This window comes from Theropithecus gelada, chromosome 3 (assembly GCF_003255815.1).
Source record: "Theropithecus gelada isolate Dixy chromosome 3, Tgel_1.0, whole genome shotgun sequence".
Lineage (NCBI taxonomy): Eukaryota > Metazoa > Chordata > Mammalia > Primates > Cercopithecidae > Theropithecus > Theropithecus gelada.
Window position 1 is genome coordinate 14,247,417 of NC_037670.1, and position 16,638 is coordinate 14,264,054.

The 16,638-nt window shown below is 43.8% G+C and overlaps 1 protein-coding gene across 3 annotated transcripts in view; it reads left to right on the top strand.

The window, feature by feature from the left end:
• SMURF1 (SMAD specific E3 ubiquitin protein ligase 1) overlaps positions 1–5,218 on the top strand; it is a 123,033-nt gene extending 117,815 nt beyond the window's left edge. For all 3 annotated transcript variants that reach the window (XM_025379817.1, XM_025379818.1, XM_025379819.1), the window contains one exon: positions 1,971–5,218. In XM_025379817.1, coding sequence (XP_025235602.1) covers positions 1,971–2,070 — 100 coding nt within the window. In that variant the 3' untranslated portion in view covers positions 2,071–5,218. The remainder of the gene's footprint in view (positions 1–1,970) is intronic.
• Positions 5,219–16,638: the final 11,420 nt, after the last annotated feature.

Genomic DNA, 16,638 nt, shown 5'->3' on the forward strand with positions numbered 1-16,638 from the left:
TATGCCAAGTCTCAGTGACTGGCAGTAGTGCTTGTGTCAGATGGGACGAGTACTTTGCAGCATGCCACAGAAAGGTTGTCACAGTATCTTATGAAACTAATTTTGTTATGAGCCATGTCATTAATTAACATTGGTGTTTCAGTGGAGTGTGGCTACCACTCCAGCAGGCTCAAATCTTCCTCTCTGCCAGGTCTTATGTACACACACCTGTTGATAAGGAAAATAGTCTAGTTTTGGTCTTCACTTTATCTGACATTTCTGGGTCCCCATCTTCTTGGACTCCTGCTTATGACACACGCACCTTGTCTATTGCAAATATTTTCTTCCTAAATTTTAACTTAAAAATGAGTCTCCATACTAGAGTATTTCCTGTATGGTTTAAAAATCCAGTCACTGGCCGGGCGCGGTGGCTCAAGCCTGTAATCCCAGCACTTTGGGAGGCCGAGGCGGGCGGATCACGAGGTCAGGAGATCGAGACCATCCTGGCGAACATGGTGAAACCCCGTCTCTACTAAAAAATACAAAAAAACTAGCCAGGCGAGGTGGTGGGCGCCTGTAGTCCCAGCTACTCGGGAGGCTGAGGCAGGAGAATGGTGTAAACCCGGGAGGCAGAGCTTGCAGTGAGCTGAGATCCGGCCACTGCACTCCAGCCTGGGCGACAGAGCAAGACTCCGTCTCAAAAAAAAAAAAAAAAAAAAAAAAAATCCAGTCACTGGCACGCACTTTGTCCTGGAACCATCCATTGAGACGAGTAGCTGCGTTTCCTTGGGGGAACCAGTTCTAGATGCTGTTGAGATGCCCAGTGAGATGATGGAAGGTTCCTGTCTTGGAAACCAAGGATGCGGGATCAAATGCTAGCTGTGACACCCTCTGACATGTGGTTTGGGGCAAGTGACTTCATATTCTAACTTGGTTTTCCGCACTTGTGAAATGGGGTAATGCAGCTGGTCCTGGACCGCGGTGGTGGGTGCTAGGGTCCTGCTCCGAGCGTGGCTGTGGCATCCGTTACGGGAACGCACCATGTTGGCTGCGCACCTCCTCACAAGGCTTTTGTCCTTTAGCAGTTTAGTGCTTGGTGTTAGATGCATGTGGAAAGTATGCTCTGAAGCACAGAAAAAAGAGGGCCCACCCTGGAACCCAGCTCTGTAGAGACAGACACCCTCCGTAACTGCTTACCCTAGGAAGCCAGGAAGTCACTGTACGTCCTCTGGGTCACAATTTTGTACTTTTTGGTTTGCTACGGTAGCTTCTTAAAGGATGTCTTTTTCTTTGCACAAATACTGGAAATGAGTTTCTCCCTGGAAATATCGAGTCAAAAGTTGAGTATTCATTTCATCTTTTAAGGATTTGTCATCTTACTAGTTTTGAGATTTTGTTTTTGCAAGGAATTTTCCAGACTGCCCCGTTTTGGTCTCAGATCAAGTCCCAGAGGAACAGACAGACACGCAATACATCGTTAGTGGTGACGCTGCCTGACAGCCAGTCTGGGTTACACGGGCTGCCAAAGAGGCATTCCTAGCACAGAGAAAGAATTTCTCCCACAGACAGACAAACAAAAACAAGCAGAGAGCTTTGTCTTGATAGAAGCCGTGAACAGTAATTTGGTGATGTTTTGGTTGTCAAGGCTCAAGACTTACTTCACTGTGTGTTGATTGGGCACACTGGCTTAGGCCTGTAGTCCCAGCATGTTGGGAGGCCAAGGCAAGAGGTTCACCTGAGGCCAGGAGTTTGAGAGCAGCCTGGGGAACCTAGCAAGACCCTGTCTCTACCAAAAAGCAAAAACAAATTACAAATCTTTGTATTAGAGGCAAAAAGCACAGGGGGACATGGAGAACTCACCACCACTCCTGCCCCGCCCCCCATTCCTCTCCCCTCCCACACACACTTCTCACTGCCTGTCCTTGGCCTTGAGGTTGGTCCCAGGGCTGGACTGCCCACCCAGTGACTCTCACTCTTTTGTCCTTTTTCAGCTTTAACCGGATCGACATTCCACCATATGAGTCCTATGAGAAGCTCTACGAGAAGCTGCTGACAGCCGTGGAGGAGACCTGCGGGTTTGCTGTGGAGTGAAAAGCAACCAAAGGCAACAGAGTCTAGCTCATGGCCACCAGACCAAAAGCATCCAGCTTCTGTGCGCCTCCTGCAAAGCTGGCAGAGGCCCTGGAATTCCAGATCACCTGAGGGGAAAGGGTTGTCTCTCTCCTTTCTGTTGGGGGAGGGGGATGGGGGACTTTTGTTGGTGGCTCCCACCCATATATCTCTCCTTTATTATAGTACTCCCACCCGCTTCCATCACCCATCCAATAAAATGCAGCCAGGGTTAGCCTTTGGCTTTGGTCACACAGGATATTCTGCTGTGGTTGCAACCCATGTGGTGATAAGGCTCATGGCCCTGAGCTCTTTACGGGAGCATCAGCCCACAGTTAGGGGACTGAGTGTGGCTGGCTGAGGGTTTGGAACTGGTGGCTATCCCCGCTGTTCCATCTCAAATAGTCTTGAGGCCCCTTTTCAATTTGAGCAGCTGCTAGATATCTTACCAGAGCTCAGATTCCAGATTTCACATCCCAGCAGCCTGTTCTGGGCAGCAGATGAATTTCCAACTGAAAAATAACTGCATAACGTATGCTTATTGGAATTCTGCCACAGCAGGAAGCTTGAGTCAAAATGTGTTTCCCCTTTGAAAGGAGAAGGAATTGGAGCAGCTTTTCCTGGAGCCAGGATATTTCTTTGCTGGGTATCTTGGCTGATAATTTTTTACGTAGAGAAAAAACATCTTTTAAGGGCCCCTTTTGCTGCATTATCTGTCCAGTTTGACTTTTCTTTTCAGTGAAAACACCATGTCACGGAGTGTAGAAAAGAGCAGACCAAAATCAGCCCTAGAGCCAACCAGTCAGTCCCAAAGCTGTGACCTCTGTGCCACTGTTGTCCATAGAAGAGCATCAACTGTGTCACTTAAAATATTAGTAAACCATGATGCGGCAACTGCTAAGAGCTAAACTAACAAAATTGTGTTATCATAGCTGCTGGCTTGGTGCGAACTAGCTTAAAAGCAATGGTGAAAGGATAACCTCGATGATGTAAATCCACCCAAAGATACTGTTCTACAAAAAGTAGGGTGTGGACGCAAACCTGTGACCGCAGAGGGGGACGGCTCCACACTGCCTCATGTGGCCCCTTTCCCAGTGGCAGCTGGTGACACTAACGATTGCTACTCGGTTCACTTGCCCAGATGTCTTCGTATGATCAGCAAGGCCAGAAGCAAGCCTAGACTGGAAGTTTCTGACACCATTTCCAGTTTGCACAGAAGGCAAACAGTGTTTTATCTTAAAGTGGCTTGATTTCCAGTAGCTGAACTTGGGCAGAAAACAGCAGCAGCAACCAATGTTCCTGTATGGTTTCTTTGTTGTTTTTGTTTGGGGTGGGGGCAAGTACAGGGTAGTCGATGAGCAAGACATTTCACTGCTGTTGAAGTCTCTGGGATCCCGCTGTGGGTCTGAGATGGCCTGGGAAGGACCTTGTGGACAACGGTTTTATCTGTTCTTTTTGTCACTGTTAACTTCTGGGCTGCTGAGGTTCTAGAATGGAAGGGCTGCCAAACGAGGTTTGCTGCAGGAGGAAAGTTTAATCCCCCATTCCAGAAGTCCAGGCCCAATGGTGGGCTTAGCCTCTTTGAAAAGCTCTGCCTTGCCCCCCCAGGTGGGTGCATCCTGTGTCTCATTCACCATGATGCTTCCTGAAGGTGTTCTAGAAGCCCGTTTCCCAGTGGCTCTATCCAGCCTTTCCTTGCATCTTCCTCTTGAAGGTGAGGAAGTGAAAACTACAGCCCTCCCCCGGAGAGCCCACTCTATCACGAGCCTAACCCACGGGAGGCAGAAGAGACATCCATCTGAGAACTGAAGCGGCCTCCGGGATGAGGTCGGAGGCCCCACCTGATTTTCCTGGTGGTGGTATCCAAAATCTGCAGTAACTAGGAAGGAAACCAGGGTCTCATGGTTTAAAAGACTTTGAAGCAGGAATGTTGCATTTGACGCCTTTAAAACTACCTTTTTGCTGTTGGGAGGAGTCGGGGGCAAGCCTTAGCAGCTGCACCCGCCAGCCCCATGCTGGTCGGTGCTGCCCTGCCTCTTGTGCCGGGTGTTGCTTCAGCCCAGAGCCAGAGGGCTGGGTCCCGGGTCCTCCACAGGTGGCCCCGGCGGACACATGGCATTCCCGTCCCGGCCCCCGTCTCTGCTTTTCCACTTCCACCTGCGTGTGGGTTTGCCACCTTGTCATCGGTCGTGTGAGTGTCGCAGACCTTTCCAGAGCTCCGGTTCACTCTTTCCAAACAGGCCTCCCTGTCGGTGGCATCGCACTCCCAGAACCTTCAGTTTCTACGATGGTTTGTTTGGTCCTTTTGAACCACCCCAAAGAACTCAATATGGCAAGCAAATGGTAAAAGCTTCCCGACTGTTGGACTTTGGGTCCGCGCGAAGCCCATTCACGTGTGATCTGTGTCGCCCCTCTCGGTGGTCCCAGGCGATCCAGCCATGCCCCCTGCCCCTCTGCCCAGATGCTTCAGGGGCCCGGCTTTTCAGGCTTGCCCTCACCAGCGGCCGTCAGCCGACACTCAGGGATGTAGCAAACACCACTCCGCCAGTGCTTTTGGTAGGAAGAGCTGAGGCTGCCTGGGAGGCCCGGGGCGACAGGAAAAGGGCTCTCTCCAGTTCTGAAAAGAGAATCTGCCACCAGATCGAATTTCGACCCCTGAGCTTGTTCAGACATATGGTCCGAATTCAGATTAAGGTGGTCACCCAGTCCAAGATGTCAGGAAAGGCCTTCTGCAGAGAAAATGTCCCCCTACCCGCCATCTGCAGCCAGGTGTGTGCCGCACGGCAGCCTTCCCGAAACATAGTATGGATTTTAAAAATGTGTTTATTTTTGTTTCTCAACCACTTTATAATGTATTTTTTAATTTATTTTGTAATGTCTTGTTTTTAAGTATTGCTGCTATCCTTGTTATCCTTCCCACGGTTTTTATCGCTGATTTATTTTGTGAAAGTTGTACACTAATGTTCTGTTTTATGTCAAAATCAAAAGTATTTAATGAAATACTAGTTCTATTTAATGTGGTTATGGAACCAGCTGGAAACACAAAACAAACAGTGATTGTACAGCAGGCTGGGCCCAGGAGGTCAGGTTCATTTTGTTACATATGCAATAAACTCACGACTTTACATTTTTGGCGTCTGTTATTTTGGTGTGGAAATGAGATTCCAGTGTCTTTGCAAACCCACAAGAAAGGAAGTGTGTAGGCAGGAATACTGGCAAGGGCCTTCCAAGGGAAAAGGACAGAGTTAAGGATAGAATTGTAAGGGAAACTAATGACAATATGGCAGTGGGTTGAAAGTGCTCTACCAAGCAAAAACATGGGACTGAGAACATTTAGAATTTCTTTGCGCACTGGTTATCTTTTCGTTTTTCCCCTCATTTTTCTTTATTTTTATTTTTTTGAGATGGAGGCTTGCTCTTGTGACCCAGGCTAGAGTACAGTGGTGCAATCTCGGCTCACTGCAACCTCTGCCTCCCGGGTTCAAGTGATTCTCCTGCCTCAGCCTCCCGAGTAGCTGGGATTACAGACGCGCACCACGCCCGGCTTATTTTGTATTTTTAGTAGTGATGGGGTTTTTCCATGTTGGTCAGGCTGGTCTCAAACTCCCGACCTCAGGTGATCCACCCGCCTCGGACTCCCAAAGTGCTGGGATTACAGGCATAAGCCACCGTGCCCAGCCTCTTTAACTTCTTTATACAGTATTTTGTTTTCAGCAGACAACTGGCAAGTCTTGCACCTGCTTGGTTAGCTTTATTCTTTTAGATGCTATTATAAACATAATTGCTTTCTTAAGTTCTTTTGTGGATATTCATTGCTAGTATATAGAAACATAACTGCATTGTTTGTCAATCTCGTACCCCAAAACTGCAAAAATTCGCTTCCTAGCTCTAGTGGCTTTCTTGTGAATTCTTTGCAATTTTCTCTCTGTAGGAGATAGCTTTACCTGTTCCTTCCAACTTGGATGCCTTTTATTTCTTATCTATTAGCTCTGGCTTATACTTTTCCAGTACAATGTTGAAAAACTGTGGTAAAAGTGGGAATATTTTTCTTGTTTCTGATCACAGAGGGAATGTTTATAGTAAAACGCCCTTCTGTATCAGTTGAGATGTACATGACTTTTTCCCTCTTTTCTATTAATGTGATGTGTTACATTGATTTTCTTATGTTGGGCCACCCTTCCCTTCCTAGGATAAATTCCACTTGGTTTTGGTGAATAATCCTTTTAATATGGTCTTGGGGCCGGGCGTTGTGGCTCATGCCTGTAACCCCAGCACTTTGGGAGGCTGAGGTAGGTGGATCACGAGGTCAGGAGTTCAAGACCAGCCTGGTCAACACAGTGAAACCTTGTCTGTACTAAAAATACAAAAATTAGCCGGGTGTGGTGGCACACGCCTGTAGTCCCAGCTACTCAGGAGGCTGAGGCAGGAGAATTGCCTGAACCTGGGAGGTGGAGTTTGCAGTGTGCCGAGACTGAGGCATTGCACTCCAGCCTGGGTGACAGAGCAAGACTCCGTCTCCAAAAAAAAAGCTGTTGGATTCAATTTGCTAATATTTTGTTGAGGATTTTTACATCTATATTCATAACGGATATTGGTCTATAGTTTTCTTGTAGTGTTTTTCTCTGGCTTTCAAATCACAGTAATCCTAGCCTCACAGAATAAGTTAGGAAGCATTCTTTCCTTTTCAACTATTTGGAGGAGTTTGAGAAAGACTGGCATTACTTCTTCTTTAAATGTTTGATAGAATTCACCAGTGAAGCCATCTGGTCTTGAGCTTTTCTTCGTTGGGACGTTTTTGATTTTTGATTCGATCTTCTTACTAATTGTCAGTCTATTCAGATTTTCTGTTTCTTCACGATTCAGTCTTGGTAGGTTGTAGAGTTCTAGGAAATCCATTTCATCTAGGTTATTCAATTTGTTGGCATACAGTCGTTCATAATACTCTTATAATCCTTTATAGTTCTATAAAATTGGTAATAATGTCCCCTCTTTTTAGTTGATTCTTCCTTCTTAATCATCTAAAGTTTTGTCAATCTTGTTGATCTCTTTGAAGAACCAATGCAGGGGCCTTTGAAAACAGTATGCTAAAAATAGATAGGGCTCAAGGACAGTATCTCCAATTAAACTTTTAATGAACTCCCATAGGCGCCAAGAAGGCGGGCAGATAAGAAAGAGCATAGAAACAAGGAACTAAGTAGGTTACATGTGGGAAAAGAAAGTTTGTTTTGCATTGCATTCTTTCTGCTGACGTGGGGTTTATAGAGTATAAATAAAGTGAGGCGGAGGCTCTGAGTGCGGCCGCCATGTTCTCTGTGTGTCTTTGTCTTTTGTGTGTTCTTTTATTCTCCACCACCCCCGGCACGGACCCCAACAAACCAACTCTTAGCTTCACTGATTTTTCTCATTTGTTTTTTATTTCCTCTGCTATAATATTTATTTTCTTACTTCTGTTAGCTTTGGGTTTAGTTTGTTCTTTTTTTAGTTTGTTCTTTTTGGGTTTAGTTTGTTCTTTGTTCTTTTTGTTCTTTTTTTTAGTTTTTTTTTTTTTTTTTGGTTTAGTTTGTTCTTTGGGTTTAGTTTGTTCCTTAAGGTATAATGTAGGTTGTCCATTTTTAATCTTCTTTTTAATATAAAGATTTACAGCTATAAGTTTCCTTGGTCATGGTGAATAATCCTTAGCACTGCTTTCGCTGCATTTGTTAAGTTTTGGTATGTTGTGTTTTGTCTCAAGATATTTTCTAATTTCCCTTGTGATTTATTCTTTGACCCATTGGTTATTTGAAAGCATCTTGTTTCATTTCCACATATTAGTGAATTTCCCAGTTTCCTTCTGTTACTGATTTTTAGCTTCATTCTGTTGTGGTCAGAGAAAATACTTTGTGTGATTTCAGTCTTCTTAAATTTATTGAGACTTGTTTTATGACCTCTCTGGAGAGAGTATATTCTGGAGAATGTTCCATGTGCATTTGAGAAGAATGTGTATTTTGCTGTTGTTGGGTGGAGTGTTTTGTGTATGTTTGTTAGGTCCAGTTGGTCTATAGCGTTGTTGAAGTCCTACATTTCCTTATTGATCCTCTGTCTAGTTGTTCTATTAATAATTTATTGAAAGTGGGGTACTGGGCTGGGTGCAGTGGCTCATGCCTGTAATCCCAGCACTTTGGGAGGATGAGGCAGGCGTTCACTTGAGGTCAGGAGTTCGAGACCAGCGAAACCCCGTCTCTAATAAAAATTAAAAAATTAGCCGAGTGTGGTGGCACATGCCTGCAATCCCAGCTACTCTGGAGGCTGAGGCAGGAGAATTACTTGAACCTGGGAGGCAGAGGTTGTAGTGAGCTGAGATTACACCACTGCACTCCAGCCTGGGTGACAGAGCAAGACTCCATCTCAAAAAAAAAAAAGTGGGGTATTGAAGCTTCCTACTTTTATAATGGAGCTATTTCACCCTTCACCTTTGCTGTGAGTCTCTCTGGGTTTATCCTAGTTGAAATTTGTCGAGGTTCCTAAATTTGTATATCCATTTCTTTCTTCCAATTTGGGAAAGTTTTGTCCATTATTTTTTTCAAATAAGCTCTGTCCTCTTCCTGTCTCTCTTCTCTTTCTGGAACTTCCTAAACTGGACACCTTGATGTGTCCTAAAAATCCCTTGGGCTCTCTTAATTTTTTTTTTTTTTTTTGCTCCTCCAATTCAGTGATTCCAAATGATCCATATTCTAAGGTCTCTGATTCTTTTGCCTGTTTGAGTCTGCTGCTGAACCACTGTATTGAATACTTCAATTCATTTATTGTATTTTTCAGCGCCAGAATTTGGTTTAAATAATTTCTGTTTTTGGTTGATATTCTCGTTTTGTTCATACATCACTATCCTGATCTCCTTTAGGTTTTCCCATAGATCTCTAAGCATATTCAAGACAACTGTTTTAAAGTCTTTTCTAACAAGTCTGATGCCTTGGTTTCTTCAGGGATGGTTTCTAGAGATACATTTTGTTCCTATGAATGGGACATGTTTTCCCGTTTCTTTGTATCCTTGTGTGTGTGTGTGTGTGTGTGTGTGTGTGTGTGTGTGTGTGTGTTTAAACTGGGCATTCGCAAAAGCAGTCATCTATTCCAGTCTTTGAAGAGTGGTGGGGAAAAGCTTCACTAATTCAGAGGGCATATCCTAATACCTGGTATCAGCTTGAGGTGACAGCTTAAGGTCATCTCAGATCTTTTAGGGGCCTCTGTTTTTCTTTGGCTTATACCATATACATGGCTGCTTTTAAAAGTCTTAATTTCAACCCTGTCTCTACTAAAAAATACAAAAAAACTAGCCAGGCGAGGTGGCGGGCGCCTGTAGTCCCAGCTACTCGGGAGGCTGAGGCAGGAGAATGACGTGAACCCGGGAGGCGGAGCTTGCAGTGAGCTGAGATCTGGCCACTGCACTCCAGCCTGGGCGACAGAGCAAGACTCCGTCTCAAAAAAAAAAAAAAAAAAAAAAGTCTTAATTTCTCAAAAGGTCTTCACCCAGCTGCTTCTTAGGAACGAGATGTCCTCTTATATTTTCTGCCCATAATCTCTTGCCCCAGGTATCCACTGTGGTCCCCCTGGCAGCTTTTACATGTCGTGCCTGCCACTGCCTCCCATGGCTCTTGCCGGCCTGAGATGTGAACTGGGCCGCCTTCCCTGCTTCACCTCTGAGTCAGATGACATAGAAACCAGCCCTTCGAGCAGCCCAAAGATGGCCGAACACTGCAAATCAGTTCTGCTCTGCTCCTTCCAGTGCAAGGGAAGACACTGGAAACTGGGCTGCTTCCTCCGAAACACACAGTTGTGTGCCAGGGAGGGATGGGGGAAGGGCAAATACAAATGACATAAAAACTATTTTGAATGTGGGTTTTTATTGATTGGGTGTTCATCTGGTTGCTATAGACCTTGGACTGGTTTCCAGAGCTCCTAGTGAGTGCCCAGTTGTTTTTTTTTTTTTTTTCCCCTCAATGTTTCCTCGGGGAAATGTGGGCCTGGAGCTTCCTGGTCTGCCATCTCCAATCTCTCTTGATTGGAGAATTCAATCCATTTTACACTGAAAGTACTTACTGATAAGAAGGGAGTTACTTCTGCCATTTAAACTTTTTTTTTTTTTTTTTTTTTTTGGTTCCTCATTTCCTCCACTACTGCCTTCTGTGTTTGGTTCATTTTTTATAGTGACATGGGGATTACACTTGACATCCTAACATTACAACAACCTAAACTGAATTTATATCAACCTAATTTGAGTAACATACAAAACTCTGCTCCTGTACTGCTCTGTCTTCCTTACTGTTATTGACATCACAAATTACATCCTTATACATTGTGCACCCAATATTAGCAGTCGTTAATGGACCTTTTTAATCATGTAGAAATAAAAAGTAGAGTTATAAACCATCATTAGAATATACTAGATTTTGTAATTGTCCATGTATTTACCTTTACTGGAGATCTATAGTTCTTACAACTTCAAGTTGTAAGATGCTTAGTGTTCTTTTAAAGAAGTTTATTGTTCAGCGTTTGAACCTGAAAGACCCCTTCTAGCATTTCTTGCAAAGAATGATAATGAACTCCCTCAGCTTTTATCTGGGAAAGTATTAATTTCTTCCTCATTTCTGAAAGACAGTTGTTAGATACAGAATTCTAACAGGTTTTCTTTCTTTCAGCAGTTTTAATATATAAGCCCATTCCCTTCTGATACCCAAAGTTTCTGATGAAAAATATGCTGATAATCTTGAGAATCTCTTGTATGTGATAAATTACTTCTCTCTTGCTGCTTTCAAGGTTTTCTTTTTTTTTTTTTTTTTTTTTTTTTTTTTTTTTTTTTGAGACGGAGTCTCGCTCTGTCGCCCAGGCTGGAGTGCAGTAGGGCCAGATCTCAGCTCACTGCAAGCTCCGCCTCCTGGGTTCACGCCATTCTCCCGCCTCAGCCTCCCGAGTAGCTGGGACCACAGGCGCCCGCCACCTCGCCCGGCTAATTTTTTGTATTTTTTAGTAGAGACGGGGTTTCACCGTATTAGCCAGCATGGTCTCGATCTCCTGACCTCGTGATCCGCCCATCTCGGCCTCCCAAAGTGCTGGGATTACAGGCTTGAGCCACCGCGCCCGGCCTCAAGGTTTTCTTTTGTCTTCAATGAAGTGTCTTGGTGTGTATTTCCTTGAGCTTATCCTATCCGGAGTTTGTTACGCTTCTGGGGTTTGTAGATACATGTCTTTTTATCAAATATGAGCAGTTTTCTGTTCAACTTTCTTTAAATATACTTTCTGCCCTTGCCTCTCTACTTCTGGTCTCATTTATGGCGTTCCATAGGTAGGTTCCTTAGGTTTTCATTTACTTTTCTTCATTTTTTTTTTCTTTTGATTCCTCAGATTCAATAGTTTCAATTGCCCTATCTTCAAGTTCATTGAATGGTTCTTCTACCTGCTTAAATATTTTGAACCCTTTAGGAAATTTTTCATTTTAGTTATTGTACTTTTTAGTTCCAGAATTTGTTTCCTTTTTAAAATTTCTATTTCTTTTATGATATTCTCATTTTGTTCATATACTGTTCTCCTGTCTTTGTTTTCCTTTAGCTCCTTCAGCATCTTTCAAACAGTTGTTTTAAAGTTATTGTCTAGTAAGTCTGCTGTCAGAGCTTCCTCAGTGATGATGGTTTCTGTTGATTTGTTTCTTTGAACGTGCCTTACTTTTCTATTTCTTTGAGGGTCTTGTGATAGTTTCTTGTTGAAAACTGGACATTTGAATCTTGTAACTCTGGAAATCAGATTCTCCTTCCCACTCCCCCGCCCCGAGCATTTACTCTTGTCTCCCCACATCAACTGTTGAGGGTATCTCTGGATCAGCTTGATGTAAAAGCTTAAAGTCTTCCCAGGTCTCTTCTGAGCCTGCATATTTCTCTAGGTATGTGGAGTGGCTTTCTAAATTGCCCTGTATACATGTTTATTTCACAGTTGATTTGAATGCTCTGCTCAGGGACTCACAAGGCTGCGATCAAGGAGTCAGCCAGACTGTATTCTCATCTCTTGGCTCAACCAAGGAGAATCTTCTTGCAGGCTCCTCCAGGCTGCTGGCAGAATTTATTTTCATGTGGCTTTGTGACTGAGGGACCTGGCATCTTACTGGCTGTTGGCAGGAGGCCCAAGTAAGTTGTCCACACACGTGCTTTCCAATATCCTAATCCTTAAGTCTGGCACCCCAAGTGGAAAAACAGGTAAGAAGAAAAACAACAGCTCAGGCTGTTCCCTTAAATCCTGTGGAAGCCACTTCAGCCAGTGGGGAATGCAACAATGGCTGCCCACCCCTATGTCTGCACTTCTGCAATCAAAACACTGAACCTTGATATGTGGAGGCCAAGATCCTTACTTTCCACCCCGTCTCCAGGAAGTCATGCCAGGAACATGGGTATGGCTACCTACCACAAGACTCAGGCTGGGGAGACCCTAATATCCTAAAGGCCGAAATTGACCAAAATTAACTGCACCTTACCAGCCAAGATTTTCCTTGGGAGTTGCAAGCATTCAAATTAGACTCCACAGTTCCAAAACAGTTATCTCAGACAGATTCTGCAACTCCAATTTTTGTCTCGGTGCGAAGAGAGATTCCTTCCTCTTCTGTCCCCTTGCTGGATGTCACTCTTATATCTGTTTTTATTTCCCACCCTGGCACAGTCACTAGAACGCAGTGTGTGTCTGTGAGCTCAGCCAGCAGACACAGTCCTGCACTCTGACGTCTGTGAGAGGATGCAGCACTCTAAGTTAGGGAACGTGTGTCTGGCTTGTTGGGGCATTTTCTACTGTCAAAAGTCGGAATCTTTTCAGGTTTTGATCTCAGTGTTATCACCAGGTAGTTGGGGCTTTAACCAAGTTGGTAAACCTATCTGTGTGCCCACATCTACCGTGTCTACTATCTTGATCACTTTTTTTTGTTTGTTTGTTTTCTGTGACCAAGTTTTGCTCTTGTCGCCCAGGCTGGAGTGCAAATGACATAGTCTTGGCTCACTGCAACCTCTGCCTCTTGCATTCAATCCATTCTCCTGCTTCAGCCTCCCGAGTAGCTAGGCGCCTGCCACAACTCTTGGCTAATTTTTGTATTTTTAGTAGAGGGGGTTGTCACCATGTTGGCCAGGATGGTCTCGAACTCCTGACCTCAGGTGATCTGCCCGCCTTGGCCTCTGAAAGTGCTGGGATTACAGGCGTGGGCCACCGCGCCCAGCCAAAGACTTTTTAAAAACATGCTCTTAGGAAACTTTCTCGTTTGTTCCTTCATTTTCCCTTCCACCACCATCAGCACTGCAGCTCCCTCAGGCAGCCATAGCATCCTTGTCTTCTGGATTTTACCTGATGATTGTATACAGATACATGTGTGTACATATTTTTTGTGTGTACCGATTTTTTTCCCATGTCTGTGCTCTCAAGAGGCAGGATGAGTTTGTTGAGAGCAGAACTAGGATGCAGGATCAAGTACTGGCTTTATAACATGAACTTGAATATTACCCTGATACCAACGCCAGGCACCAAGAGAAAATCACAAACTAACAGCCCCGATGAATACTGATGCAGAGATGTTCAACAAAATACCAGCAAACCAAATCCAACAGCATATTAAAAGGACTACATACCATGATAAATTGGGATTGATTCCTGGGATGTGCAAGGATGAGTCAACAAATGAACAGGATAAAGAGGAAAAACCACAAAATCATTTTAACTGATTCAGAAAAGCATTTGACAAGATTTATCACCTTTTCAGATAAAAACTTCCAGCAAACTAGGAATAGAAGGAAAACACCTCAATATAATAAAGGCCATTATGCAAAACCCACAGCTAAGATCACATTCAATGGTGAAAGACTGATAGGGCTTCCTCTAAGATAAGGAATGAGACAAAGGTGACCATTTTTTTTTTTTCCACTTATACTCAACACAGTAGTGGAAATTCTAGCCAGAACAATTAGGCAAAAGGGGGAAAAAAATCCAAATTGGAAAGGAAGAGGTAAAATTACCTGTTTACACATGACATGATTATAGAAAAGCCTAAAGAAAACAAAATATTAGAATAAACATATTCAGCAAAATTGTAGGATACAAAAATCAACATACAAAAATCAGCTGTGTTTCTATACACTAACAATATATAATCCAAAGAGGAACTTAAGAAAACAATTCCATTTACAGCAGCATTACAAAGAATAAACAGGTACATACTTAACCAATGAAGTCAAATACTTGTATATTAGAAACCATAAATCACTGATTAAAGAAATTATAGAAGACAAGCTGCGTGCGGTGGCTCATGCCTGTAATCCCAGCACTTTGGGAGGCCGAGACGGGTGGATCACGAGGTCAGGAGATCGAGACCAGCTTGGCCAACGTGGTGAAACCCCGTCTCTACTAAAAATATAAAAAATTAGCCGGGCGTGGTGGCAGATGCCTGTAGTCCCAGTTACTCGGGAGGCTGAGGCAGGAGAATGGCGTGAACTCAGGAGGCGGAGCTTGTAGTGAGCCGAGATCGCGCCACTGCAATCCAGCCCGGGGGACAAAGTGAGACTCCACCTCAAAAAAAAAAAAAAATTATAGAAGACAAATAAATAGACATTCCAAGCTTATGGAATAAAAGACATAATATTGTATTTTATATTTCTTATTTTTTTTAAGATGTTCTCCTGTCCAAGCTGGAGTGCAGTGCTACAATCATAGCTCACTGCAGCCTCCAACTTCTGTGCTCAAGTGATCCTCCTGGCTCAGCCTACCATGTAGCCGTGACTACAAGCACACACCAACACACCCAGCTAATTTTTTATATTTTTGGCAGAGATGAGGTCTCGCTGTGTTGCCCAGGCTGGTCTCAAGCTCCTGGCCTCGAGCAATCCTCCTGCCTCGGCCTCCCAAAAGTGCTGAGATTATAGGTGTGAGCCAACACACCTGGCCAAAATATTGTTAAGATGTCATTACTACTCAAAGTGATCTACAGATGTAATACAATCACTATCAAAATCCCAACATTGGGCCAGATGCACTGGCTCACGCCTATAATCCCAGTATTTTGGGAGGCTGAGGCGGATGGATCACCTGAGGTCAGGAGTTCGAGACCAGCTTGGCCAACGTGGTGAAACCCCATCTCTACTAAAAATACAAAAATTAGCTGAGCATGGTGGCGGGCGCCTGTAATCCCAGCTACTTGGGAGGCTGAGGCAGGAGAATCGCTTGAACCCCGGAGGTGAAGGCTGCACTGAGCCGAGATGGTGCCACTGCACTCCAGCCTGGGCAACAGAGCAAGACTCCGTCTCAAAAACAAAACAAAACAAAACAAAATCCCAACATTTTAGCAGAAACAGAAAAATACATCCTCAAATTTGTATGAAATTGCAGGGGACCCCAAATCCAAAACAGAAAAATACATCCTCAAATTTGTATGAAATTGCAGGGGACCCCAAATCCAAAGCAATCTTGAAAAAGAAGCACAAACTCAGAGAATTTACACTTCCTGGTTTCAAATATGACTAAAAAGCCACAGTAAGCAAAACACTGTAGTGGTGGCATAAAGACAGACATGGAGACAGACTGAACAGAGCAGACAGCCCGGAAATCAGTTCTCCACACTCTATGCGTCAGCTGAGTTTTGGGTGCCAAGACCCTTTCCAACAGGATCGTCTTCTCAACAAAATTACGTTGGGGATACTGGATATCCACAAGCAAAAGAACTCAGCTGGGCCCTTAGCTTATAGCATATACACAAATTACCTTCCAAGTGGACCAGAGATCTAAAATGAGTGTGAAAACTATAAAACTCTTAGAAGACCTCCTAGGGAAAAAGCTTCATGAGATTAGCTTTGGCAATGGTGTTTTGATATTACATGAAAGGCACAGGCAACAAAAGGAAAAACAAATTGAACTGCATCAAAATTAAAAACTTTTGTGCATCAAATGACACTATCAATAGAGTGAAAAGGCAACTCACACGATATGAGAAATTATTTGTAAACCATCTATCTCCAAGGGATTCCCATCCAGACGATATAAAGAACTGCAACTCAACAACAAAAACAACTCAATTGAAAAACGGGTAAAGGACTAGAACTGACGCATCTCCAAAGAAGATATATGACTTGGCTCACAAGCCTATGAAAAGCTGCTCAACTTCCCTCATCACCAGGGCAATGCAAGTCAAAACCACAGTGAAGTACCACTCCATGCCCATTACGATGGATGTCATAAAACAAAAACGAAAAAACAACATCACAAGTGCTGGCAAGAATGTGAAGACAGAGAAAACCTTACCTCTTGCTGGTGGGAACGTAAAATGATACAGCTGCTATGGAAAACAGCATGGCAGTTCCTCAAATAATTAAAGATAGAATTCCTATATGATCCAGCAAGTCTACTTCTGGGTAGATAACCAAAGAACTAAAAGTAGGAAATTGAACACATATTTGTATGCCTATGTTCATAGGAGCATTATTCATAGTGGACAAAAGAGAGAGACGCCAAGTACCCATCAGCAGATAAATGAATGGACAAAATGTCTACACAGGCAATGAAATGCAATTC